Source organism: Oncorhynchus mykiss, chromosome 21 (assembly GCF_013265735.2).
Source record: "Oncorhynchus mykiss isolate Arlee chromosome 21, USDA_OmykA_1.1, whole genome shotgun sequence".
In the NCBI taxonomy this organism is placed as follows: Eukaryota; Metazoa; Chordata; class Actinopteri; order Salmoniformes; family Salmonidae; genus Oncorhynchus; species Oncorhynchus mykiss.
This window is the reverse complement of record NC_048585.1, coordinates 55,040,364-55,067,138: the sequence shown is the minus strand read 5'-3', so window position 1 is coordinate 55,067,138 and position 26,775 is coordinate 55,040,364. Positions and strand designations below refer to the sequence as shown.

The 26,775-nt window shown below is 45.3% G+C and overlaps 1 protein-coding gene across 7 annotated transcripts in view; it reads left to right on the top strand.

Moving 5' to 3' along the window:
- Nucleotides 1-26,775, top strand: part of LOC110500746 (TBC1 domain family member 14) — a 59,791-nt gene that overhangs the window by 3,736 nt on the left and 29,280 nt on the right. For 2 of the 7 annotated variants that reach the window (XM_036958247.1, XM_036958245.1), the window contains 2 exons: nt 816-1,551; nt 15,841-15,958. In XM_036958247.1, the coding sequence (XP_036814142.1) occupies nt 816-1,551; nt 15,841-15,958 (854 nt within the window). Of the gene's footprint in view, nt 1-494; nt 715-815; nt 1,552-5,920; nt 6,233-15,840; nt 15,959-23,841; nt 24,134-26,775 lie in introns of those variants that run through there. The other 5 variants (XM_036958248.1, XM_036958246.1, XM_036958249.1 and 2 more) reach the window with 5 other exon arrangements.

The following is a 26,775-nucleotide window of genomic DNA, read 5'->3' as shown; positions in this document are numbered from 1 at the left end:
ATGCAATACAAGCAAAGCACTGTCAGAACAAATTCACTCACTTTTTGGGGGCAAATGCAATTTTTGATTATTTCTATGACTCCCATTAAATGTGACGATGCAATGGTTTTCTGACAGTCTCCCTCCCCAGGGGTCTTCATTTCACCCTTTTATTTCCCTCTCCTGGACCTCAACAGTAAGGTCCCTTAGACCGTTGACTCCCATACGGCCTTAGCCTAATTGCAGGGACCCAGGCAGGCACACAATACAGGAGGCTTGTTCACATTTTAGGCTACGTTTGTGGATCCAGTTTCAGCCTTGTTACTGGCCGGATCCTCTCTCACCTCCCTGTGTGTTTCTGCTTCATTGTTCCTGTTATCTGATGTCCCTGATGAGGTGGTGAGGAAGGAGGGGCATGGGAGGTGTCTTTCATGGGTAATAAACTGTTCTGGGTCAGTGATTGGTCTGTGGAGAACCTAATCCCTGTCTTAGACTTGAGCTTGACTTTTTAGCTTTACTGACCTGTCAAACCAAAGCTAGTTCCACTGCATTTTTTTTTCATTGTTCCCCTCTAATCAGGGACTGATTTAGACCTGGGGCACCAGGTGTGTGCAATTAATTATCATGTAGAACAGAGAACCAGCATGCTCTGGACTTCGTAGGGTAAGAGTTGACTATCCATGGCAAATGTTATTCGACAATGTTGTACTGAAAGAGAATATGTGAATATTAATGGTATTTTTGAAATGTAAAAATATTTATCACTGTACCATATCACATAATATTATTATCACTACTAGTAGTGACTCTCGTCTATAATTCCTTGTTGGTTTCAGGTGCGGCTGGAGGTACCTTAATGGAGAACGGCACGGTCAGCTCCGACAACCATAACCACCACCATGAACACAGCAAGCCCCCCCTCATCCAGCACTCCCTGCACTATGGCAACCCCCAGCAGGGATCCGATGAGCAGGACCTGGACCAACACAGCCTAGCCTCCCAGGACTCTGGCATCCCTACCCTGGAGATCAACCACCCTGAGCACATCCACTCCCAACCAGGAGACTGTGGCCTTGCCCTGGGTTCCAACCACAACGACCAGGGCCCTGCTACCCTCTCTCTAGACCAGTCTGGAGACAGCGCTGGTCTCCGTAAGTCCTCCACCTTCCCCCGCAGTGGCTACGACTCGGTGCGCCTCTTCAGCCCAGCCCCAAGGTCCGGAGCTGGCGGCGTGGGAGTTGTCACCACGGGGATGGGCGGCATAGGAGGGGGAAACCTTAACCGCAGTGACGACATTTCGGTGTGCAGCGTGTCGAGCTTGAGCACGGAGCTCTCGGCCACACTGTCGGCGTCCAACGAGGACATCCCGGACTTCATGGTCACCTCCGACTCCAGCGCCATCGTCACCCTGGAGACGGACGAGGGCGACGCCGCCCAATTCTCCGACGTCACTTTGTCGTCGTCGCCGGGCGGGGACATCGGAGGGGATCTGTGGAGCCCACGACAGAGACCGCTGGGGTCAGAGGAGGGCAGGCCCAAGAGGCTGGGGCCACTGGCTAGCTTCTTCAACAGGTACGATGGAAGTTATCACTCTGTTATGATCTTTGACAGTCTATTTAGGTCTGTGTCCATAACTCAATTTTAAGCTCAGGTCTCCCATTGACATAAGGCTCGATTTAGGAGAGATTTTAGTTGCAAGTGTACATAGGATTCAGTGCACACTATACCACACTATACCACACTATGACAAAAGAAGGCATTGCTCAAGATTACTGTGAAAAACTCACAAAACGTGTACACACCTCTCCACACTCCGAGTCCAGTACAGTCAACTTGTCCTGTGTAAAGTGTATATGACCCATGTAACATTTGATGGTTGAATGCATTCAGGCTTGAAGCCTCCAATGTGAAACTGAGCTGGTTCAGCTTTATTATGAATAACTTATGCCCCGTGAAATTGTGCTTGACAGGTGATGGCATTGGAGTCATGGGGAACCTGTTTACCTACACCTAAACACACCCCGTAATTGTTCAGTCACGTTTTTAAAAAGAAAATATCGTAGCTAGGCACTCCAAGCATAGAAGCGAACACACACACACACCCAATATCTACATAGTCCTCTGTTGATGTTTGAAGGACCTTTGGTTTATCTGTACAAACCGTTCATTGTACCAGGTGTGTTGGTAGGGTTGGATTAAAAGCCTGCACACTGTGATGAACCTTGTCACTATGGTTACCAGTAAACTACCTGTAAGTCGCTCTGGATAAGAGCTTCTGATAAAATGTTTCTTGAAAGTTACCAAAATGTACATTTTGACATTTTTAGTCATTTAGCAGAAGACATCTAGTGGCCTTTTGGGGTACTTCAGATTATCACAGGTGTTCTAATGAACTCTGTTCCTCTGTGTGGCCATATCGCATGTCAAATTAATAATAAAACAAATGACATACGATTTAAAAATAAATAAATAGAATGGCAAAGCTGTAAAACATTATCCTAAATATAAACGTCAACGTAGTGAACATCATTGGCGTTTCATGAGAGTCAGCAGGAAATCTCCTTTATACACTTAGTAAAATATAATGTATCAAAATGGCTTTGTCAATGTTTTGGGGTCAGACTGGTAGCAGTTGTGAAAAAAAGAGTCCATAGTTGGATGAGTTGCAGATGTCATTGAAAAATAATGGCATTGTTGATTTAGATGCTTTTTTTCATTAATTTCATTATTTTCTCTTGAACCATATGTTTTATCTACTACAAACTCATGGACAATATGAACACAGATATAAAAAAAATATTATATATATATATTTTTTTTTATTAAAAAAAGTTATTCCAAGTATAAATTACCAAAGCTACCATGGATTGCCATAGATTACTGAAGATTTCGGTAACTTTGGTAAATTACCGGTAGCTTTGCAAACCTACTTGTTACAGTGTGGGAATTTCTCTGAGAAATAAAATACTCATTTTAAATCACACAGTAGGATTTGATTAATCAATCTGGTTAAACTACACAGGTCCCACATTTAGCTCCCTCCACTATACCCCAGTCACCTCACTGATTCCTTTCCACATCGCAGTCATCAAACACTCAGCAGGTGCTTTAGGCTCAGAGGAACGAAGTGTGTGGGGTTTTGGCTTCATCTATTTCGGGAGCTCAGAGGGGAAAAGGTAGTTCCCTCTACTCACTCTCTCCCATTCATCACATCTCACACTTCATCCTGTGATTCTCTCAATAGAAGGTGAGTGAGAGAGAGAGAGAAATACACTATGGAAAAATAAGGGACAGCACGTCAGAAATCAGCTCAATGTAAAATGAAGAATCCATATAATCAACTGACTCTGGGTAAATTGGAGAACTCTAAACAAACAACAGGGTTATCTATCCAAAATGTAGATGTATGGATAAACCACTTCTCCAATCTTTTTGGCCCTATAACAAACAGCGAAAATATATACAGGGTCAAATACTAATCTTAGAATCAACTATTAAAGACTACCAGAATTCACTGGATTCTCCAAATTGGGTCTGCATGCATAATTCTGCAAAATATATCCTTCATATAAAATGCCAAATAATGCATACAGAACAGAATTAGGCCGACACCCGCTAATTATGAAAATCCAGAAAAGAGACTTTAAATTCTACCACCTAAAAGGAAGCGACTCCCAAACCTTCCATAAAGCCATCACCTACAGCAAGATGAACCTGGAGAAGAGCCCCCTAATCAAGCTGGTCCTGGGGCTCTGTTCACTAACAGACCCCACAGAGCCCCAGGACAGCAACACAATTTGACCCAACCAAATCATGAGAAAACAAAAAGATAATTACTTGACACATTGGAAAGAATCAACAAAAAAACAGAGCAAACTACAATGCTATTTGGCCCTAAACAGAGACTACACAGTGGTACCTGACCACAGTGACTGACCCAAAATTAAGGAAAGCTTTGACTATTTATTGAGAGGGGCCGCCGTAGACAGACCTGGCTCTCGAGAAGACAGGCTGAACACACTGCCCCTAAAATGAGGTGGAAACTGAGCTGCACTTCCTAACCTCCTGGGAAATGTATGACCATATTAGAGAAACATATTTCCCTCAGATTACACACAGACAACAAATCCAATTTTGATCAACTCGTATCTATTGGGTGAAATACCATTGTGTGCCATCACAGCAGCAAGATATATGACCTGTTGCCACAAGGGCAACCAGTGAAGAACAAACACCATTGTAAATATGAAATCAAATTTTATTTGGCACGTGCCAACAATGCAGTTTTAAGAAAAATAAGTGTTAAGTAAAAAATAAGTTAAGTAAATAAAAATAATAAATTATTAAAAAGCAGCAGTAAAATAACAGTTGCGAGGCTCTATACAGGGGGTACCGGTACAGAGTCAATGTGGAGGCTATATACAGGGGGTACCGGTACAGAGTCAATGTGGAGGCTCTATACAGGGGGTACCAGTACAGAGTCAATGTGGAGGCTATATACAGGGGGTACCGGTACAGAGTCAATGTGGAGGCTCTATACAGGGGGTACCGGTACAGAGTCAATGTGGAGGTTATATACAGGGGGTACCGGTACAGAGTCAATGTGGAGGCTCTATACAGGGGGTACCAGTACAGAGTCAATGTGGAGGCTCTATACAGGGGGTACCAGTACAGAGTCAATGTGGAGGTTATATACAGGGGGTACCAGTACAGAGTCAATGTGGAGGCTATATACAGGGGGTACCGGTACAGAGTCAATGTGGAGGCTATATACAGGGGGTACCGGTACAGAGTCAATGTGCGGGGACACCGTTTTTTTCGAGGTAATATGTAGGTAGATGTAAACCCAGGAGGTAAGGAGTCTTATAGCTTTGAATAGCTGTTCAGGAGTCTTATAGCTTTGAATAGCTGTTCAGGAGTCTTATAGCTTTGAATAGCTGTTCAGGAGTCTTATAGCTTTGAATAGCTGTTCAGGAGTCTTATAGCTTTGAATAGCTGTTCAGGAGTCTTATAGCTTTGAATAGCTGTTCAGGAGTCTTATAGCTTTGAATAGCTGTTCAGGAGTCTTATAGCTTTGAATAGCTGTTCAGGAGTCTTATAGCTTGGGGGGGTAGAAGCTGTTAAGCCTTTTGGACCTAGACTATACTATTTAATTTTCCCTTTTTTACTTAAACTATTTGCACAACACTGTGTATATAGCCATAATTCCTTTTGAGTAATTTGTATTATCTATTTCACTTGCTTTGGCAATGTAAACATGTTTCCCCAGCCAATTGAGAGAGAGACACACACACACACACACAGCTGTATCCCAGCCTATCCCATTCTAATCCATTCAGCAAATTTAAATGAGATCTCCCCATGTGCCAACAATTCACTGCCTGCCAAGTGTGAACAGATGAATTTACATTCAGTTTGTTTTGTAAACAGAGGGAGGCAGTGTAATGATGGGTTTTTAGACCTAGTTAAAATGACTCCGTGTATGGTCCTATGGCCGTTGATTGCATTATCATAAAAACCTAGTCTGAAGTGTATTAGTGTTTAAGTGGTTAAACGGCTGGTTTCACACCCCTCTCAATCACAACAGGTCTGTTTAGTGCAGTCAGTTTGGCATTTTCACTTCCTCTCACTCTGTTGCCGGTTCCCCTTCTCTCCACAGACTTGTTTTCCTCAGCTCTCTGAGTAGCCCTCTTCTCTACTGGGGAGATTTCCTTTGCTCTGCCGCTCCCTCGGATCATTTACTCTGTTTTTGCTCTCTCTCTCAATTCAAAGGGCTTTGTTGGCATGAGAAACATATGTTCACATTGCCAAAACAAGTGAAATACATAATAAACTCTCTGTTTAGGCTGGCACATTCTTTCTTATCCCTCCCCTTTGCTCAGTCAAACTCCTTTACTCTGAAGGCAGCGTGGTGGCAGAGTGGGCTGTGGTTTAAGGATCTCTGACACGGAACACTCTCAACACGGGTTACGTCTCAGATGTGGCTGTCTCTATCCCTCTGTCTCTCTTTATTCTGCTGGATACGACTATGAACGTCAGGCTTGACTGAATGAGAGGAACTGCTCCATGTCAAAGAGTTCTCTTTCTCTCTGGGTTTCTGAAAGAGAACTGTCCTGCCCTTACTGGGGATCTGAAGAGCTTCTCACTGGACAGTGGACAGGTTGTTCTGCTTTGGCATTGAGGATTGTGTTTGTTGTGGATGAACTCACGGACACAGGATGTCTTCCCCTTCACTGCTTCTTTTCATTGACAGGTCTGTATGTATGAGAGGGTTTTTTCTGACCTTCCCTGCTTGTTTATAGTGTATACATATTGGCTTTAAAGTGGTCTATCCTAGACTTCTGTTTTCTACGCATTTGTTTGCCACTCGATTTGGAAAGAACACTTAACCAGGGGTTTAGTTTAGGCAAAGTGTGATTCTGTGTACCTGGTGTCATTGTTGAACATGGCCCGCAGAGAAAGTCCTGAATATTCTCTTACTACTCTGTGATATGTTAATGACTGTCATCTCTTTGGTTGTTTAGTGCAGTTATGAGAGAGCCATATTAAAAAACGAGTTTTGATCAGTGATGTTGTAAGTGCTGTTGTTGGCTCACCATTTAAAGACGATTGTGGCCAAGCTATAGGAGGAGAAATACTGAAGTTTTGGCACAGGCACAGCCGACTATCACTAGCTAACGTTAACTACCTAGCAAAAATAACATATATTTTTGAGAATCGATACTTGGAGTCATATAATCGATATAATGTCAGAAGTAATATTCTGATACTCTAGTACAGGGGCAGGCAACCTTGGTCCTGGACGGGCAGGCAACCTTGGTCCTGGACGGGCAGGCAACCTTGGTCCTGGACGGGCAGGCAACCTTGGTCCTGGACGGGCAGGCAACCTTGGTCCTGGACGGGCAGGCAACCTTGGTCCTGGACGGGCACAGCCACGTCATGTTTTGGATTGAACTGACCAGGAGGGTTGAATTTCGGAAATCACTAAACTGATCAATTAGCCCAGTTGGTCAGGTGTGGTGCCTAGTTGGAACAAAACCCTGCAGGACTTGCGAGGCACTCCAGGAACATGTTGCCTCTCCCTGCCCCCCCCCCATTGGAGCGTTGGACTAGTAACCGCAAGGTTGCAAGTTTAAATCCCCGAGCTGACAAGGTACAAATCTGTCGTTCTGCCCCTGAACAAGGCAGTTAACCCACTGTTCCCAGGCCGTCATTGAAAATAAGAATTTGTTCTTAACTCACTCGCCTAGTTAAATAAAGGTTAAAAAAAAAAAATCCCTAATAGAACAGCGTCAAGGTTGCTCTGTGAAGGTGTTTCCGTCAGCACCCAGCTCTGCACTCCAGCCTCTCACCTGTCAAGCTCTTTCATCACAGCAGTAGTATGATGGGGTTACTGCAGTTCAAGACTTGGTGTAGTGCTTAGCTCCCTTCTTTACTAATTCATTTATTTTCCCCTCAGGAAGGTAGGCAGGTGATTGAGAACAAATTATATTTAAAATATAATATATATATTTTTAATTTAACCTTTTTATTTACCTAGGCAAGTCAATTAAGAACAAATTATTATTTATAATGACGGCCTACCCCGGCCAAACCCCGGACGACGCTGGGCCAATTGTGCGCTGCCCGATGGGACTCCCGATCACGGCTGGATGTGATGCAGCCTGGATTCTAATCTAATCTAGCCTTAGATGCAGCATGCCGGGGCAATGTTTATTTTTTATTACCTTTATTCAAATGATAGTGTGTGTGTGTGTGTGTGTGTGTGTGTTTGCCGGTCGCAGTGTTTGGGTTGATTTTGAGAGTTCCTGCATCACGTTGTCATACATACGGGTTCCCTAACAGCTGAGGAAATGGGGTCTAGAGCTATACTCATCTAAAAATGAGTGACAAAGCAAAACATGTTTTACATTTTTGCTAAAAAACAAAAAACTGATATTACATTTACATGAGTATTCAGACCCTTTACTCAGTACTTTGTTGAAGAACCTTTGGCAGTGATTACAGCCTCGAGTCTTCTTGTGTATGATGCTATAAGCTTGGTACACCTGTATTTAGGGAGTTTCTCCCATTCTTCTCTGCTCAGGTCTCTCCAGAGATGTTCAAGTCCAGGCTCTGGCTGGGCCATTCAAGGACATTCCGAGACTTGTCCAGAAGACACTCCTGCGTTGTCTTGGCTGTGTGCATAGTGTTGATGTCCTGTTGGAAGGTGAACCTTCACCCCAGTCAGAGGTCCTGTGCTCTCTGATGCAGGTTTTCATCAAGGATCTTTCTGTACTTTGCTCAGTTCATCTTTGCCTCAATACTGACTAGATTCCCAGTCCCTGCTGCTGAAAACCATCCCCACAGCATGATGCTTCCATCACCATGCTTCACCGTAGGGATGGTGCCAGGTTTCCTCCAGACGTGATGCTTGGCATTCAGGCCAAATAGTTCAATCTTGGTCTCATCAGACCAGAGAATCTTGTTTCTCATGGCCTGAGAGTCTTTGGGGGCCATTTGGCAAACTCCAAGCAGGCTGTCATGTGGCTTACGTCTGGACACTTGACATTAAAGGCCTGATTGATGGAGTGCTGCAGAGATGGTTGTCCTTCTGGAAGGTTCTCCCATCTCCACAGAGGAACTCAAGAGCTCTGTCAGAGTGACCATTGGGTTCTTGGTCACCTCCCTGATCAATGCCCTTCTCCCACGATTGCTCAGTTTGGCTGGGTGGCCAGCTCTAGGAAGAGTCTTGGTGGTTCCAAACTTCTTCCATTTTTAAGAATGATGGTGGCCACTGTGTTCTTGGGGACCTTGAATGCTGCAGACATTTTTTGGTACCCGTAGCCCAGATCTATGCCTTGACCCAATCCTGTTCCGGAGCTCTACAGACAATTCCTTTGACCTCATGGTTTGGTTGTTGCTCTGACATGCACGGTCACACTGTGTGTGCCTTTCCAAAATCATGTCCAATCAATTGAATTTACCACAGGTGGACTCCAATCAAGTTGTAGAAACATCTCATGGATGATTAATGGAAACCGGATGCACCTGAGCTCCATTTCGAGTCTCATTGCAAAGGGTCTGAATACTAAATAAGTTATTTCTCTTTTTGTAGTTTTAATACAATTCTAAAAACCTGTTGTTGCTTGTGTGTAGATTGCTGAGGATTTAAAAAAAAAAATATATATTAGATTAAGGCTGTAACAATGTGTTCTGTCCACACAGCCCCTAGTGCACGTTGCTGTTCTGTCCACACAGCCCCTAGTGCACGTTGCTGTTCTGTCCACACAGCCCCTAGTGCACGTTGCTGTTCTGTACACACAGCCCCTAGTGCACGTTGCTGTTCTGTCCACACAGCCCCTAGTGCACGTTGCTGTTCTGTCCACACAGCCCCTAGTGCACGTTGCTGTTCTGTCCACACAGCCCCTAGTGCACGTTGCTGTTCTGTACACACAGCCCCTAGTGCACGTTGCTGTTCTGTCCACACAGCCCCTAGTGCACGTTGCTGTTCTGTCCACACAGCCCCTAGTGCACGTTGCTGTTCTGTCCACACAGCCCCTAGTGCACGTTGCTGTTCTGTCCACACAGCCCCTAGTGCACGTTGCTGTTCGGCAACGCCTCTTTCTGACATTTAACCAAGGATGAGGTCCAGCAAGGAAAAGAAGAGGGTTGTGTAATGATATTCTTCAAGATGAGAAACTAAAAGAAAAGTTAGACAGATCCAATATACACATCCACTAGGCTTTCTTGATTCTAGTGATTTTATTATTTTAAATTTGAAATGTAAAAATGTTTTTATGGACACATTTTTGTCATCACATCGACCACCTTGTCAAAGTTCTTCTATTGCTTCAGTTGCATTGCTTCAGTTGCATTGCTCCTGGTGAAGGTGACTCGTGGCCTCCTGGTGAAGGTGACTCGTGGCCTCATGGTGAAGGTGACTCGTGGCCTCCTGGTGAAGGTGACTCGTGGCCTCCTGGTGAAGGTGACTCGTGGCCTCATGGTGAAGGTGACATGTGGCCTCCTGGTGAAGGTGACTCGTGGCCTCATGGTGAAGGTGACATGTGGCCTCCTGGTGAAGGTGACATGTGGCCTCATGGTGAAGGTGACTCGTGGCCTCCTGGTGAAGGTGACTCGTGGCCTCCTGGTGAAGGTGACATGTGGCCTCCTGGTGAAGGTGACTCGTGGCCTCCTGGTGAAGGTGACTCGTGGCCTCCTGGTGAAGGTGACTCGTGGCCTCCTGGTGAAGGTGACTCGTGGCCTCCTGGTGAAGGTGACTCGTGGCCTCCTGGTGAAGGTGACTCGTGGCCTCCTGGTGAAGGTGACTCGTGGCCTCCTGGTGAAGGTGACTCGTGCCCTCCTGGTGAAGGTGACTCGTGGCCTCATGGTGAAGGTGACTCGTGGCCTCCTGGTGAAGTTGACTCGTGGCCTCCTGGTGAAGTTGACTCGTGGCCTCCTGGTGAAGGTGACTCGTGGCCTCCTGGTGAAGGTGACACGTGGCCTCCTGGTGAAGGTGACACGTGGCCTCCTGGTGAAGGTGACACGTGGCCTCCTGGTGAAGGTGACTCGTGGCCTCCTGGTGAAGGTGACTCGTGGCCTCCTGGTGAAGGTGACTCGTGGCCTCCTGGTGAAGGTGACTCGTGGCCTCCTGGTGAAGGTGACTCGTGGCCTCCTGGTGAAGGTGCGTTTGTGCGTCACAAAACATGTTTCTTGATGAGGCATGATCAGTTTGAAGGAACATTTTGTGCATACTGGCGATACATAAACACCTCACCTGTCTTTTCATCTACACTGAAAAAATATTAACATAATATCTAAGGTGTTGGTTTCATGACCTGAAATGTAAGATACCAGAAAGTTTCCAAAAAGCATATTTCTTTCAAATATTTTGCACATTTTGTTTACATCCCTGTTAGTGAGCATTTCTCCTTTGCCAAGATAATCCATCCATCTGACTGGTGTGGCATATCAAGAAGCTGATTAAATTCAACGGCATGATCATTACACAGGTGCACCTTGTGCTGGGGGACAATAAAAGGCTCTAAAATGTGCAATTTTGTCGCACAATACCACAGATGTCTCAAGTTTTGAGGGAGCGTGCAATTGGCATGCTGACTAGGAATGTCCACCAGAGCTGTTGCCAGATAAAATGATCTGTATTTTTCTACCATAAATCACCTCCAACGTCATTTTAGAGAATTTGGCATTACGTCCAACCGGCCTCACAACTGTAGACTATGCCAGCTCAGGACCTTTACATCTGTTTTGTGGGGAACAACTCATTATTTTTTTAATTATTGTGCACTGCGCCCGCCCCCCACAGGAGTCGCTGGTGCGCGATGAGACAAGGATATCCCTACCGACAACAACTCATTCTGATTAGCTGGTGGGTTGGCTTATGCCCTCCTAGGCCCACCCACGGCTCCTGTCCAGTCATGTGAAGTCCATAGATTAGGGCCTAATTGAGTGATTTCCTTATATGAACTTTAACTCAGTAAAATCTTTGAATTTGTTGGAATTTGAGTTGATGTTGCTCCCTGGGCGCAGAATAATCGACAGGTCAGGCAGATCACCGATAATGATCATGAACCTTTACTTGGGCAACTGGAGTTACCTATTTCACAAAGGTGCAGAATGTTCAGGTTCAAACCATGCCTGGCAGCAGGAAGTCTTGGGGTTAAGGGCGTTGGCCAGTAACCAAAAGGTTGCTGGTTCGAATCCCCAAGCTGGCAAGGTGATAAACAAATGCCGTTTTGCCCTGGAGCAAGGCAGTTAACCCCCTGAGCGCCGACGACATGGAGGCAGCCCTCCCCACCTCCCTGATTCAGAGAGGTTTCTTTCCATTTTTCTTCTCTATATAGCCTGGTTAACTAACCAGATTGGGAAGTCAAACAATGGTGACCACTGGTAGGTCTAGTTAAGCTAGCCAAGCTAGCTTTTAGAGACCGTTTCAGATATAGACTACAGTTTTGAGTTAGTTGGGAAAGCCAGAATGACCGGTGCCAATGATAATCCACGTCTTTGCCTCTCATTCACTTCATTGCTTTTTCTCTCCTGCCTTTTTCAGAAGCAGCAGGTCCCTCTTCTTTTATGTAACGACGAAGGACATCTGAATGTAATTGTAGGTTACTTTAAACTGGCTGTAAGTTCTGTTTGTCTAGTGCAGTTATTTTTTTTTTACCTGTGTGCTTTGAAGTAGACTGAGATTGTTTGAAGCAAGACCAACTACTCATTGGCTAGTTCCTGGCCGCGGTCTTGTTGATCTTGGCAACCATTAGGCAGGTTCAAGGGTACACATCTAGACACTTCGATAGGTTGGAAAACTAGGGAGACATTTCACAACGGGAAGAAACAAGCCCCTGTCCTGCATCTCTACGTTTGAAGCCATTAGGGTGGGTCAGGGGTCAAACCGGTCATATCAAACAGACGTCATTCTCTCACCGGTATCCTCCAGAGTCTCTTGGTTGATATACTGACCAACAGGTTAAGGTGTACCTCACTCTGCGGTTTTGATTCAATCATCGACACTGTGTTGCTGTCTGTGTGAGTGTCAGGGAGCAGGTATTGATTATTGGATATGTGATCAATGACGTGCCACAAAGTAATATGCTTTGTTACAGTGAATTTGAGTGTGGCCTAACGTTCCCTTTCCAGAGTTACGGTGCTGTATGGGAAGTGGATTCATTATTAATTAAACATTTTATTTAACTAGGCAAGTCATTTAAGAACAAATTCTTATTTACAATGACGGCCTAGGAACAGTGGGCTAACTGCCTTGTTCATGAACAGAACGACATATTTTTACCTTGTCAGCTCAGGGATTTGATCTAGCAACCTTTCGGTTACTGGCCCAACGATCTAACCACTAGGCTACCTGCTGCCCTAATATTCCTTATTCATAGTATACTTTCTGGGTTGGTCATTTGTGCTCATAGTAACTAAGGCATCCATTTCACTTAAAAGGACTTATGTCACCAACTTAACAAATTACTTATTTTTTATCCAGTGTTTTATCCGGAATTGCTTTTCACTCTGACTCCAGTGATGATTGTAGAGGTTCTGCTTTCTAACCATTGGTAGTAACCTTACCGGTCTGATAGCACGTTGGCTAGCCGAAAAGAGAAGCTCACTCCCCCGGAAAACAGGAAATGAACTGGATGGCATCATGCCATTTTATAGTCTGTTATCTAACCTCTATTAACGACAAGGAAATTGGCTCTTTTCACTCTCGGTTCTTTTATTTTTTTTAATTGAAGCCAGCCATGGTCTCTTTGTGTATCCTGAAGCGCTGTGTTGATGGTGAAATGAAAAAGCTAAAAAAAAACTGTTGTTAAAGGATATATGAAGACCACTTGAAAGTGAAGTGTTTATTATAGAGATTTGCGTTTTGGTTCTAAACGTCATCTAGCCCAGCTAAACATACTGTTCTGACTGTCCTTCTCTTAGCCTATTAGAAGGTCTTATCCAGTACTTGGTACTACAAACTGTTGTGTCCAATGGAACGCGTGAGAACACTTCCTTTTTATTGAATAAGACCTTAATTGCCAGACTTAATTTCTAGTAAATGATGAGCCAGACTTATACACACAAGTGTAAAGGGATAAAGAATATGTACATAAAGATATATGAATGAGTGATGGTACAGAACAGCATAGGCAAGATGCAGTAGATGGTATCGAGTACAGTATATACATATGAGATGAGTAATGTAGGGTATGTAAACATAAAAGTGGCATTGTTTAAAGTGGCTAGTGATACATTTATTACATAAAGATGGCAAGATGCAGTAGATTATATTTATTATATTATTTAACTAGGCAAGTCAGTTAAGAACAAATTCTTATTTTCAGTGACTGCCTAGGAACAGTGGGTTACCTGCCTGTTCAGGGGCAGAACGACATATTGTCAGCTCGGGGATTTGAACTTGCAACCTTTCGGTTACTAGTCCAACACTCAAACCACTAGGCTACCCTACCTCCCCTAAAGAGTACAGTATATACATATGAGATGAGTAATGTAGGGTATGTAAACATTATATTAAGTGGCATTGTTTAAAGTGGCTAGTGATACATTTTTCCATCAATTTCCATTATTGAAGTGAGCTGGATTTGAGTCAGTATGTTGGCAGCAGCCACTCAATGTTAGTGGTGGCTGTTTAACAGTCTGATGGCCTTGAGATAGAAGCTGTTTTTCAGTCTCTCGGTCCCAGCTTTGATGCACCTGTACTGACCTCGCCTTCTGGATGATAGCGGGGTGAACAGGCAGTGGCTCAGGTGGTTGTTGTCCTTGATGATCTTTATGGCCTTCCTGTGACATCGGGTGGTGTAGGTGTCATTGAGGGCAGGTAGTTTGCCCCCGGTGATGCGTTGTGCCTCAACATGGTTAATACGATAATGTTGATATCATGGATAGTGGTCATTGCATCTATAGCCCTGTCTAAGAATTTGAGTGGTTACATTTCTCCAGCCTTATCCCTCAGCTTTTTACCTTGTCGTGATCTGTCGCTGACCCTGTCGTGATCTGTCGCTGACCCTGTCGTGATCTGTCGCTGACCCTGTCGTGATCTGTCGCTGACCCTGTCGTGATCTGTCGCTGACCCTGTCGTGATCTGTCGCTGACCCTGTCGTGATCTGCCGCTGACCCTGTCCTGTCGTGATCTGTCACTGACCCTGTCGTGATCTGCCGCTGACCCTGTCCTGTCGTGGTCTGTCGCTGACCCTGTCGTGATCTGTCGCTGACCCTGTCGTGATCTGTCGCTGACCCTGTCGTGATCTGTCGCTGACCCTGTCGTGATCTGCCGCTGACCCTGTCCTGTCGTGATCTGCCGCTGACCCTGTCGTGATCTGCCGCTGACCCTGTCGTAATCTGTCGCTGACCCTGTCCTGTCGTGATCTGTCGCTGACCCTGTCGTGATCTGCCGCTGACCCTGTCCTGTCGTGATCTGTCGCTGACCCTGTCGTGATCTGTCGCTGACCCTGTCGTGATCTGTCGCTGACCCTGTCGTGATCTGCCGCTGACCCTGTCCTGATCTGTCGCTGACCCTGTCGTGATCTGTCGCTGACCCTGTCGTGATCTGTCGCTGACCCTGTCGTGATCTGTCGCTGACCCTGTCGTGATCTGTCGCTGACCCTGTCGTGATCTGCCGCTGACCCTGTCCTGTCGTGATCTGTCGCTGACCCTGTCGTGATCTGTCGCTGACCCTGTCCTGTCGTGATCTGCCGCTGACCCTGTCCTGTCGTGATCTGCCGCTGACCCTGTCGTGATCTGTCGCTGACCCTGTCCTGTCGTGACCTGTCGCTGACCCTGTCGTGATCTGCCGCTGACCCTGTCCTGTCGTGATCTGCCGCTGACCCTGTCCTGTCGTGATCTGCCGCTGACCCTGTCCTGTCGTGATCTGTCGCTTGTCCTGTCGGGGTCTGTCGCTGACCCTGTCGTGGTCTGTCTCTGACCCTGTCGTGATCTGCCGCTGACCCTGTCCTGTCGTGATCTGCCGCTGACCCTGTCCTGTTGTGATCTGCCGCTGACCCTGTCCTGTCGTGATCTGCCGCTGACCCTGTCCTGTCCTGCTCCAGTCCTCATATGGTTTAGCTGGGTCTTTTAACAGTCCACTGGTTCGTTGTGTGGCTTTGTTTAAATCCATGAATTCTGCTAGTGTGCTTGTCTCACTCATGCACCACACACACACACACACACACACACACACACACACACACACACACACACACATCAGCCATTGTGTTATCGTTGTTCTTAGCCTCAGGGTTGACCTAGTAGTGGAGGGAGTGTGTGTGTGTGTGTGTGTGTGTGTGTGTGTGTGCAGCTTTGGCTCTGGGTTTTATGTCCTAATTTCTATGTTCTGTCTCTCTCTTTCTCTCTCAGGAGTCTGTTTGCTAAGAAAGTGAAGGACACTGTGCCAGTGGAGCAGAAGGACACAGGCTGGAAGCTGTTTGGTAGGGTCCCCCCTAGAGATGGGAGGGACCCCCAGAAAATACACAAGGTACACACACACCATGAAATGAACCTTCACACTCTTCACTGTGGCCTACTTCACAACATTACCTCATTTGTTAATCCATGTTATCTGTAAGTTGCCATTGATTCCTAATACAAGCCACTACCCTCAGTAATATGGATCACACTGACACTGTGGCTCAGCTGAGACAGCTGGGGGCAAAAGGTCAGCGTTGATTAGATTTGATTAGGATCTCAAATCTTCCAAGAGCTTTGGTTAATGTAACCTAATGGGGGGGGGGGGGCCTTGTGACCTGAGGGTCAAAATCAAATCATGACCTGCTCGCATTCACAGATTTGCAGATGTTATCGCTGAGAAATTAATTCTTGTGTTTCTAGGTCCAACATTGCAGTAATACCTAACAATAACAAATGAAATATAAATAAATATCAGAACGAGCAATGTCAGAGACCCGAAATATATATATATATATATACACACACACACAAGCAACACTGATTGACAATACATTCCACATGCTGTTGTGCAAATGGAATAGACAACAGGTGGAAATGATAGGCAATTAGCAAGACACCCCCAATAAAGGAGTGGTTCTGCTGGTGGGGACCACAGACCACTTCTCTGTTCCTATGCTTCCTGGCTGATGTTTTGGTCACTTTTGAATGCTGGCGGTGCTTTCACTCTAGTGGTGGCATGAGACGGAGTCTACAACCCACACAAGTGGCTCAGGTAGTGCAGCTCATCCAGGATGGCACATCAATACGAGCTGTGGCAAGAAGGTTTTCTGTGTCTGTGAGCGTAGTGTCCAGAGCATGGAGGCGCTACCAGGAGACAGGCCAGTACACCAGGAGACGTGGAGGAGGCAACAACCCAGCAGCAGGACCACTACCTCCGCCTTTGTGCAAGGAGGAGCAGGAGGAGCACTGCCAGAGCCCTGCAAAATGACCTCCAGCAGGCCACAAATGTGCATGTGTCTGCTCAAACGGTCAGAAACAGACTCCACGAGGGTGGTATGAGGGCCCGACGTCCACAGGTTGGGGTTGTGCTTACAGCCCAACACCGTGCAGGACGTTTGGCATTTGCCTGAGAACACCAAGATTGGCAAATTCGCCACTGGCACCCTGTGCTCTTCACAGATGAAAGCAGGTTCACACTGAGCACATGTGACAGTCTGGAGATGCCGTGGAGAACGTTCTGCTGCCTGCAACATCCTCCAGCATGACCGGTTTGGCGGTGGGTCAGTCATGGTGTGGGGTGGCATTTCTTTGGGGGGCCGCACAGCCCTCCATGTGCTCGCCAGAGGTAGCCTGACTGCCATTAGGTACCGAGATGAGATCCTCAGACCCCTTGTGAGACCAAATGCTAGTGTGATTGGCCCTGGGTTCCTCCTAATGCAAGACAATGCTAGACCTCATGTGGCTGGAGTGTGTCAGCAGTTCCTGCAAGAGGAAGGCATTGATGCTATGGACTGGCCCGCCCGTTCCCCAGACCTGAATCCAATTGAGCACATCTGGGACATCATGTCTCGCTCCATCCACCAACGCCACGTTGCACCACAGACTGTCCAGGAGTTGGCGGATGCTTTAGTCCAGGTCTGGGAGGAGATCCCTCAGGAGACCATCCGCCACCTCATCAGGAGCATGCCCAGGCGTTGTAGGGAGGTCATACAGGCACGTGGAGGCCACACACACTACTGAGTTGTACTGACTTGTTTTAAGGACATTACATCAAAGTTGGATCAGCCTGTAGTGTGGTTTTCCACTTTAATTTTGAGTGGGACTCCAAATCCAGACCTCCATGGGTTGATAAATTTGATTTCCATTGATAATTTTTGTGTGGTTTTGTTGTCAGCACATTCAACTATGTAAAGAAAAAAGTATTTAATAAGAATATTTCATTCATTCAGATCTAGGATGTGTTATTTTAGTGTTCCCTTTATTTTTTGGAGCAGTATGTATGTATGTATATTTATATATCGTTGTTATTTAATCAACACTGTTAACATATTAATGTTATAATATTGTCGAGTACAATCTAATGATTAGTTGAATGTGATTCATAATGGCATAGGCAAAACAAAAATAGGTCTAGACATTAATTTATTATCACCCTCTTGAATTGACCAGTATTTCACTACATTCTAGAGCAGTGAGTGAACACCCTACACATAAAGTGGGTGAAACAGTATGTAAACATGATTCAACATGTTCAATGACTCATAGGGCAGCAGCCTCTAAGTTTCTGGGCAGGGTACTGGGTGGAGACCGGCCAGTGATGGCTGTTTAACAGTCTGATGGCCTGGAGATGGAAGCTCTTTCTCAGTCTCTCTCGGTCCCAGCTTTTATGCACCTGTACTATTTCCGCCTTCCAGATGGTAGCGGCGTGAGCAGATGGTGGCCCGGGTGGCCGAGGTCGAGCTTCTTGGCTTTCTTGTGACACCGGGTGCTGTCGATGTCCTGGAGGGCAGTGTGCCACCCCCCGGTGATGCTTTGGACTGGTCAGGGGGGAAGTTGGTCTCTGTTTACAGCTGGACTCGCATCCTGTTCCCCTGTGTCTCACACTCACACACAAACTCACACACAGTGTTAGTGTACTAAAGTGATGTCACATCTTCACAGCTGTGGTTCAAAGGTCAAGTGGTAAAGTTATATCGAGCTAAATGCATTCAAGCGTTTTAGACCCATAAATATCATGAAGTCAATCAAGCGTCGGATTGCTTAGATCAAACACTGAAATATTTACTTTACTTAGAACGGCAGTATGCGGGTCTGTTACCTGCTCTGTGTCTAAGGACATCCCCCTCACGGTGTTGACATACCTGTGGTAGGCCTTTACTTAGAACAACAGTATGCGGGTCTGTTCTCAGGCTACTATGAATGGTGTCTGGTGTATGGAAGAACAAATATCTGTACAATTCAGTGGAGGCTGCTGAGAGGAGGACGGCTCATAATAATGTCTGGAACGGAACGAATGGAACGGCATCAAACACATTGAAACCATGTGTTTGATGTATTTGATACCATTCCACTGATTCCGCTCCAGTCATTACCACGAGCCCGTTCTCCCCAATTAAGGTGCCACCGACTTCCTGTTGTACAATTACATGGGTACTCTCACTGAACCCATAAAAAGGAAAGAACACCAAGGAGGCCGAGATGTAAAATTTATAGCAAATTTAATCCATGCTAACAAGCCTAACAAAAAGGCCTGTACTTCCTCCGAGCCCTGACATTATGTCTGACTACAACTGGACGAGCAATAGCTTCACTCTATATCGCTAGAAGGATTGAAATGGTGTCTTTTCTGGGCCTCTTCATCCTCTCGCTTAACTTTACCTGCTGCTGCTAGGGTTGATTGTTAGCTTGGATTTAGAAGCCCTTCGGGAACACCGCTTGACTATAGGCAGAGGGGCCTGAGATGACCCATGTCTGCCCTTGTACCCACTTACCTCTGTAGCTCAGTTGGTAGGGCATGGCGCTTGCAACACCACGATAATGGGTTCAATTCCCAGGACCACCAATTTTAAAATGTACGACTGACTGTAAGTCGCTTTGGATAAAAGCATCTGCTTAAGGGCCTATATTTGTTTATTTATTTATGTATGTATTTATATACAGTACCTTGCAAGAGTTTTAGGCAGGTGTGAAAAAATGCTATAAAGTAAAAATGCTTTCAAAAAATCAACATGTTAATATTCAAGTTTTATCAATTAACAAAAATACAAAGTGAGTGAACAGAAGAAGCATCTAAATCAAATCCATATTTGTTGTGACCACCCTTTGCCTTCAAAACAGCATTCATTCTTGTAGGTACACTCACACAAAGTCAGGGATGTGGAAGGCATATAGTCCAGTGTATGATTAAACCATTATACCAAACAGGTGCTAATGATCATCAATTCAATATGTAGGTTGAAACACAATCATTAACTGAAACAGCTGTGTAGGAGGAATAACACTGTGAGGAACAGCCAAACTCGGCTAACAAGGTGAGGTTGCTGAAGACCAGTTTACTGTCAAAAGTCCTACACCATGGCAAGACTAAGCCCATCAATAAGACACAAGGGAGTTATACTGCATCAGTAAGGTCTCTCCCAGGCATACAGGGGTTTCCAGATGTCCAAGCTCTTTTTTTGAAGAAGCACAGAGAAACGGGCAACGTTGAGGACCGTTGACGCCGTGGCTAAGGAAACTTCCTGCAGCAGATGAAAGACACATCATGTTTACTTCCCTTCGCAATCGGAACATGTCCAGCAGTGCCATCAGCTCAGAATTGTCAGAAAACAGTGGGACCCTGAAACACCCATCTACTGGTCAGAAGTGGCCTTCATGGAAGACTTGCGGTCTAAAGGCCATACCTCCGATGTGGAAACAAGGCCAAGCGACTCAACTGTGCACAAAAATGTCAGCAGGTGCTCTGGACTGAGGAGTCAGATATTTGACTGCAGTAAAACGAGTCTTATATCGACATAACCTGAAAGGCCCCTGAGCAAGGAAGAGGCCACTGCTCCAAAACCACCATAAAAAAGCCAGACTACGGTTTGCAACTGCACATGGGGACAAAGATAGTACTTTCTGGAGAAATGTCCTCTGGTCTGAGGAAACAAAAATAGAACCGTTTGGCCATAATGACCATCGTTATGTTTGGAGGAAAAAGGGGGAGGTTTGCAAGCCGAAGAACACCATCCCAACCGTGAAGCACGGGGGTGGCAGCATCATGTTGTGGAGGTGCTTTGCTGCATGGGGGACTGGTGCACTTCACAAAATAAATGGCATCATGAGGAAGTAAAATTATGTGGATATATTGAAGGAACATCTCAAGACATCAGTCAGGAAGTTAAAGCTTGGTCACAAATGGGTCTTCCAAATGGACAATGACCCCAAGCATACTTCCACAGTTGTGGCAAAATGGCTTAAGGACAACAAAGTCAAGGTATTGGAGTGGCCATCACAAAGCCCTGACCTCAATCCCATAGAACATTTGTGGGCAGACTGAAAAAGCATGTGCTAGCAAGGAGGCCTACAAACCGGACTCCGTTACACCAGCTCTGTCAGGAGGAATTGGTCAAATTTCGCCCAACTTATTTTGGGAAGCTTGTGGAAGGCTACCCGAAACGTTTGACCCATGTTAAACAATTTAAAGGCAATGCTACCAAATACTAATTGTGTGTATGTAAAATTCTGACCCACTGGAAATGTGATGAAAGAAATACAAGCTGAAATAAGTCATTCTATTTACTATTATTCTGATATTTCACATTCTTAAAATAAAGTGGTGATCCTAACTGACCTAAGACAGGGATGTTTTACTAGGATTAAAGCTCAGGAATTAAAAATCAAATCAAATTTATTTGTCACATACACATGGTTAGCAGACGTTAATGCGAGTGTAGCGAAATGCTTGTGCTTCTAGTTCCGACAATGCAGTAATAACTAACGAGTAACCTAACCTAACAATTCCAAAACTACTACCTTATACACACAAGTGTAAAGGGATAAAGAATATGTACATAAAGATATATGAATGAGTGATGGTACAGAACGGCATAGGCAAGATGCAGTAGATGGTATCGAGTACAGTATATACATATGAGATGAGTAATGTAGGGTATGTAAACAAAAAAGTATTTGGCTAAGGTGTATGAAACATCCGACTTCAACTGTACATACACACAGTACCAGTCAAAAGTTTGGACACCTACTCATTCAAGGATTTCTATTTTACTATTTTCTCCATTGTGGAATAATAGTGAAGACATCAAAACTTTCAATCATGTAGTTATCAAAAACTATTAAACAAATTAAAAATATATTTGAGATTTGAGATTCGTCAAAGTATTCACCCTTTGCCTTGACAGCATTGCACACTCTTGGCATTCTCTCAACCAGCTTCATGAGGGAGTCACCTGGAGTGCATTTTAATTAACAAATGCAGTCGCAAACACCATCAAGCACTATGATGAAACTGGTTCTCATGAGGACTGCCACAGGAAAGGATGACACAGAGTTACCTCTGCTGCGGAGGATAAGTTCATTAGTTACCAGCCTCAGATTGCAGGCCAAATAAATGCTTCACAGAGTTCAAGTAACAGACGCATCTCAACATCAACTGTTCAGGTGAGACTGTGTGAAATCAGGCCTTTATGGTCAAATTGCTGCAAAGAAACCACTACTAAAGGACACCAATAATGAGAAGAGACTTGCTAGGGCCAAGAAGCACAAGCAATGGATAATTAGACGGGTTGAAATCTGTCCTTTGGTCGGATGAGTCCAAATTTGAGATTTTTGGTTCCAACAGCCGTGTCTTTGTGAGACACAGGTTTGGTAAACGGATGATCTCCGCATGTGTAGTTCCCGCTGTGAAGCATGGAGGAGGTGGTGTGGGGGTGCTTTGCTAGTGACACTTTCGGTAAATCTATTTATAATTCAAGTCACACTTAACCAGCATTCTGCAGTGATATGCCATCCCACCTGGTTTGCGCTTTATCCCACTCATTTGTTTTTCATCAGGACAATCACCCAACACAACTCCAGTCTCTGTAAGGGCTATTTGACCAAGGAGAGTGATGGAGTACTGCATCAGATGACCTCAACCCAATTGAGGTGGTTTGGGATGGGTTGTACCACAGAGTGAAGGAAAAGTAGCCAACAAGTGTTTAGCACATCAAAAAGCATTCCAGGTGAAGCTGGTTGAGAGAATGCCAAGAGTGTGCAAAGCTGTCATCAAGGTGTCTACTTAATTTACAGATGAATCTCAAATATAAAATATATTTAGAATTATTTAACTTTTTTTTGGTTACTACATGATATGTGTTATTTCATAGTATTGATGTATTCAGGATTATTCTACAATGTAGAAAATAGTAAAAATAAAGAAAAACCCTTTGTGTCCAATTTTGACTGGGTGTGTGTGTGTGTATGTATGTATGTGTGTATATATATATATATGTGTGTGTGTGTGTGTATATATATATATATATGTATGTGTATATATATGTATGTATATGTGTATATATATATATAACCTGCCTATAACCATCATACATGTTCCATTGTTGTATCCGACTACAGTGAAAGTGTGAACCTTGACGTGAAAGCATTACCCAGGGTCCTCCGATTTAAAGAGGCCATTTTATCCTTCCAGTGTGGACAGTGTCGTTTTTCTAACCTGGACGGGCTACAACACCTATCCCCTCCACTGTTAACCTGGTCTAGCGTAAAGCATTTTCACCTCCGGTGGTAACCCTATCCCTGGTGCCTGGGCTCGGATGGCAAGGCTAGATTTTCAGCACCTGTCTGGACACTATTGTCTCGCCATGGCAACCGCTGGCTGATGGCAGGGGGTGTGGCCAATGTCCTGTGGGCAATGAGTCTGTGTTTTCTTAGTTTGCTGCTGTATTTCTCCTGCTTTTATTTCACCATAACACTATAAGCCATTTTTCTTTCATCAATAACTTTTAGCCCTTTGAGAGTGCTCGGACGGAATTCAATTATCGAGCCCCCCCCCCCCCCCGTTGCCTGCAGGAAATGTAGTTGTTTCGTAGCCCCCCTTGTCCCACCGGTACTTACCCGTCAATCACCTGGAAGTCAACCAATCCCTGTTCCCCGTTAGCTTAGGCCCTCCCCCTCTGAGGCTAAACAGAGTTGCTGGACACGGAAGAACAAAGACTCGCTGACGTCACCGTCTTCAAGGCGAAGCAGGCTATAATTCAGCGAGACGGGGAGGGAAATGTAGGGAGAGAATAAAAAGCTGACCCCAAGGCATCGCTGTCAGAGTGCCGAGTGGATGAGACATGGATGCTGTATTCATCACTCTGGGGTTGATTAAAGTGGCTGGCTCCTTTTTCAGCGCAGCGACTAATAGAGCGAGACGCTGCAGACACTCTCTCTCTCACACACACACACACACTGATCCTCTAGGTTCCTCACTGATTCAGTGCCTCAGTGTTGCGTCTGCACGCTGAGAGGGGGGAGAGCGAGCAAGAGAGAGAGAGAGGGACTGAGTGACAGAGGGAGAGGAGGCGGTATCATGCATCACCTCCAGCAGGGGGTGTGTCCTATCGACAGGCCCGCTGTCACCCTGACCACTTCGTCCTCTGTGTGGGCTGTAGCTGGGCCAACGGGAGCAGCCATGACGGTTTGTGGAGTTTAAACCCTCTTGGTTGTTCTGGGTGTCTGTACGGAAACTGTAGCGTTCATGGTGAGTGAGAGTGAGCGTGTGTGTGTGTGTGTGTGTGTGTGTGTGTGTGTGTGTGTGTGTGTGTGTGTGTGTGTGTGTGTGTGTGTTTTGTCTGTGTGTTTGTCAGCTCGACGCGATGAGGGGGCGAGCACAGCAGTCTACAGTCTCTCCTCTCTCTTTCTCTCTCCCCCTGTCTCCCCCTGTCTGACAGAAGGAAAAATGAGTAGAAAGAGATGGAATGATGGCGAGACAGCGGGAGGTAGAGGACAGCAAGGGCTTAGCTTTTACACATCATCCTCTTTCAGCTCATCTCTCTGAGGTGAAGTGTGTGTGTGAATTTTTTTTATTTTTAAAGGTATTTTGCCAGCTTATGATGACCGATGTACTTGTATTAGATTGGTCCGTTAGTGTATAGTGTATCTGTTGTTATACGAGCTGTCTATGAAACACAACAGGCTGCTGTTTTCCCAGTAATGGTGTTGTTTTGCGTAGACTCATGCTTTCTACTAATGATGGGGGGGTGAGTACAGTTAAATATCAGGATATTATTTTTGACAATATATCATATCGTTTTGACAATATATTAATATTTTTGCCCTAGTTGGCTGCACCTGAACAAACTCCAGTGTTCTTCCTTCATAGTTTGTTCTCCTCTTCTTTTTAAATAGGAAGACAATTTTGTTTTCAGCACTTTTATTTCCATGACTGACGCAGACATATGGTGAGCAATATGTTTGTAACATTTGAATCGCAAAAAAAATCACAGTATCGAATTGCAATACATATAGAATCGCAATACGTATCGTATCGGCACCTAAGTATCATGATAATATCGTATCGTGAGGTCCCTGGCAGTTCCGAGCCCTAATGTTTTCCCTGTGGAAGTGTCTGGTGTTTGTTCTCACTCACTCACTCACTCACTCATTCACTCATTCACTCATATATGTATATTGCGGGAGAGAAGGAACGAGATGTGGAGTGCTCGGTCCTGACCCAGTGCTGGAAATGGACTTTCCAAACATTTCCTGGCTGTGCACTAGACGAGCGTATGTTCAACTCCATTAAAAGTAGTGGATTGGAAGGAGCTATGCTCTGCAGTGGTATTGGCCCCCTTGCTAGTGGTCTTCACATGGTTCATAGAAAAAAAAACAAATTTCTTCCATTTTGTTGTCAGTCTGCCCCGTCTAGCAGTAGACTATTACAATACAACTTTATCAGCCTCTTTTAGTGGCCATTTTAATGTCAGTAAGGCATTGCTTCTACAGGTAACCCCTCGACTATACCCTATACTGTCGCTGTGCTTATTGCTAAGCCTGTTTGTCCTCTCCAACACCATCAGAACGCTGTGCCAACGGCGGCAGACAGACAGACAGGCCCAAAGAGAACCTCTTACATCACCAGGAAATGAGAGTAAGTTAATGAAACACTGGCCTTGTCGTAACTATGCATGTTCCCCTCGAGACAGGTAACCCTGGGATACCGTTGCCACTGGAGTCGCTAAAAGCACTAAAGCCCATCTCACTATTTGATTACGTGACCAGCCTCGACGCCGAACAAACACCAAGTCAATGTTATGACATCCTAGCAGTAGCGGTGAAAGGCTAATTCACACAGAGGCTGTTAGTTCCATGTGTTTGTGGTCGCTGAAATAGGATTCGCTGTCGGGGGGGTGAGGGGATGGGTGTGACGCCAACCGTCTGTTTGGTAGATGTGTTTACTACGGTACTAATCCGAGGCCATGCAGTAAACTGCTCTCTCAGCCTGTGACTAGTGAGGAAGCAGAAGCACTTGGCTATCATGACTGTACTGCCCTACAAGGCTATCATGACTGTACTGCCCTACAAGGCTATCATGACTGTACTGCCCTACAAGGCTATCATGACTGTACTGCCCTACAAGGCTATCATGACTGTACTGCCCTACAAGGCTATCATGACTGTACTGCCCTACAAGGCTATCATGACTGTACTGCCCTACAAGGCTATCATGACTGTACTGCCCTACAAGGCTATCATGACTGTACTGCCCTACAAGGCTATCATGACTGTACTGCCCTACAAGGCTATCATGACTGTACTGCCCTACAAGGCTATCATGACTGTACTGCCCTACAAGGCTATCATGACTGTACTGCCCTACAAGGCTATAATGACTGTACTGCCCTACAAGGCTATCATAACTGTACTGCCCTACAAGGCTATCATGACTGTACTGCCCTACAAGGCTATCATGACTGTACTGCCCTACAAGGCTATCATGACTGTACTGCCCTACAAGGCTATCATGACTGTACTGCCCTACAAGGCTATCATGACTGTACTGCCCTACAAGGCTATCATGACTGTACTGCCCTACAAGGCTATCATGACTGTACTGCCCTACAAGGCTATCATGACTGTACTGCCCTACAAGGCTATCATGACTGTACTGCCCTACAAGGCTATCATGACTGTACTGCCCTACAAGGCTATCATGACTGTACTGCCCTACAAGGCTATCATGACTGTACTGCCCTACAAGGCTATCATGACTGTACTGCTAATTTGGTAGAAAATTAGTTGTAATTTTTGCGACCATTAAATACATGTTTAATCATGTGGACAAGTATCCTGCCATCAGAACGCTGTGCCAACGGCGGCAGACAGACAGACAGACAGACAGGC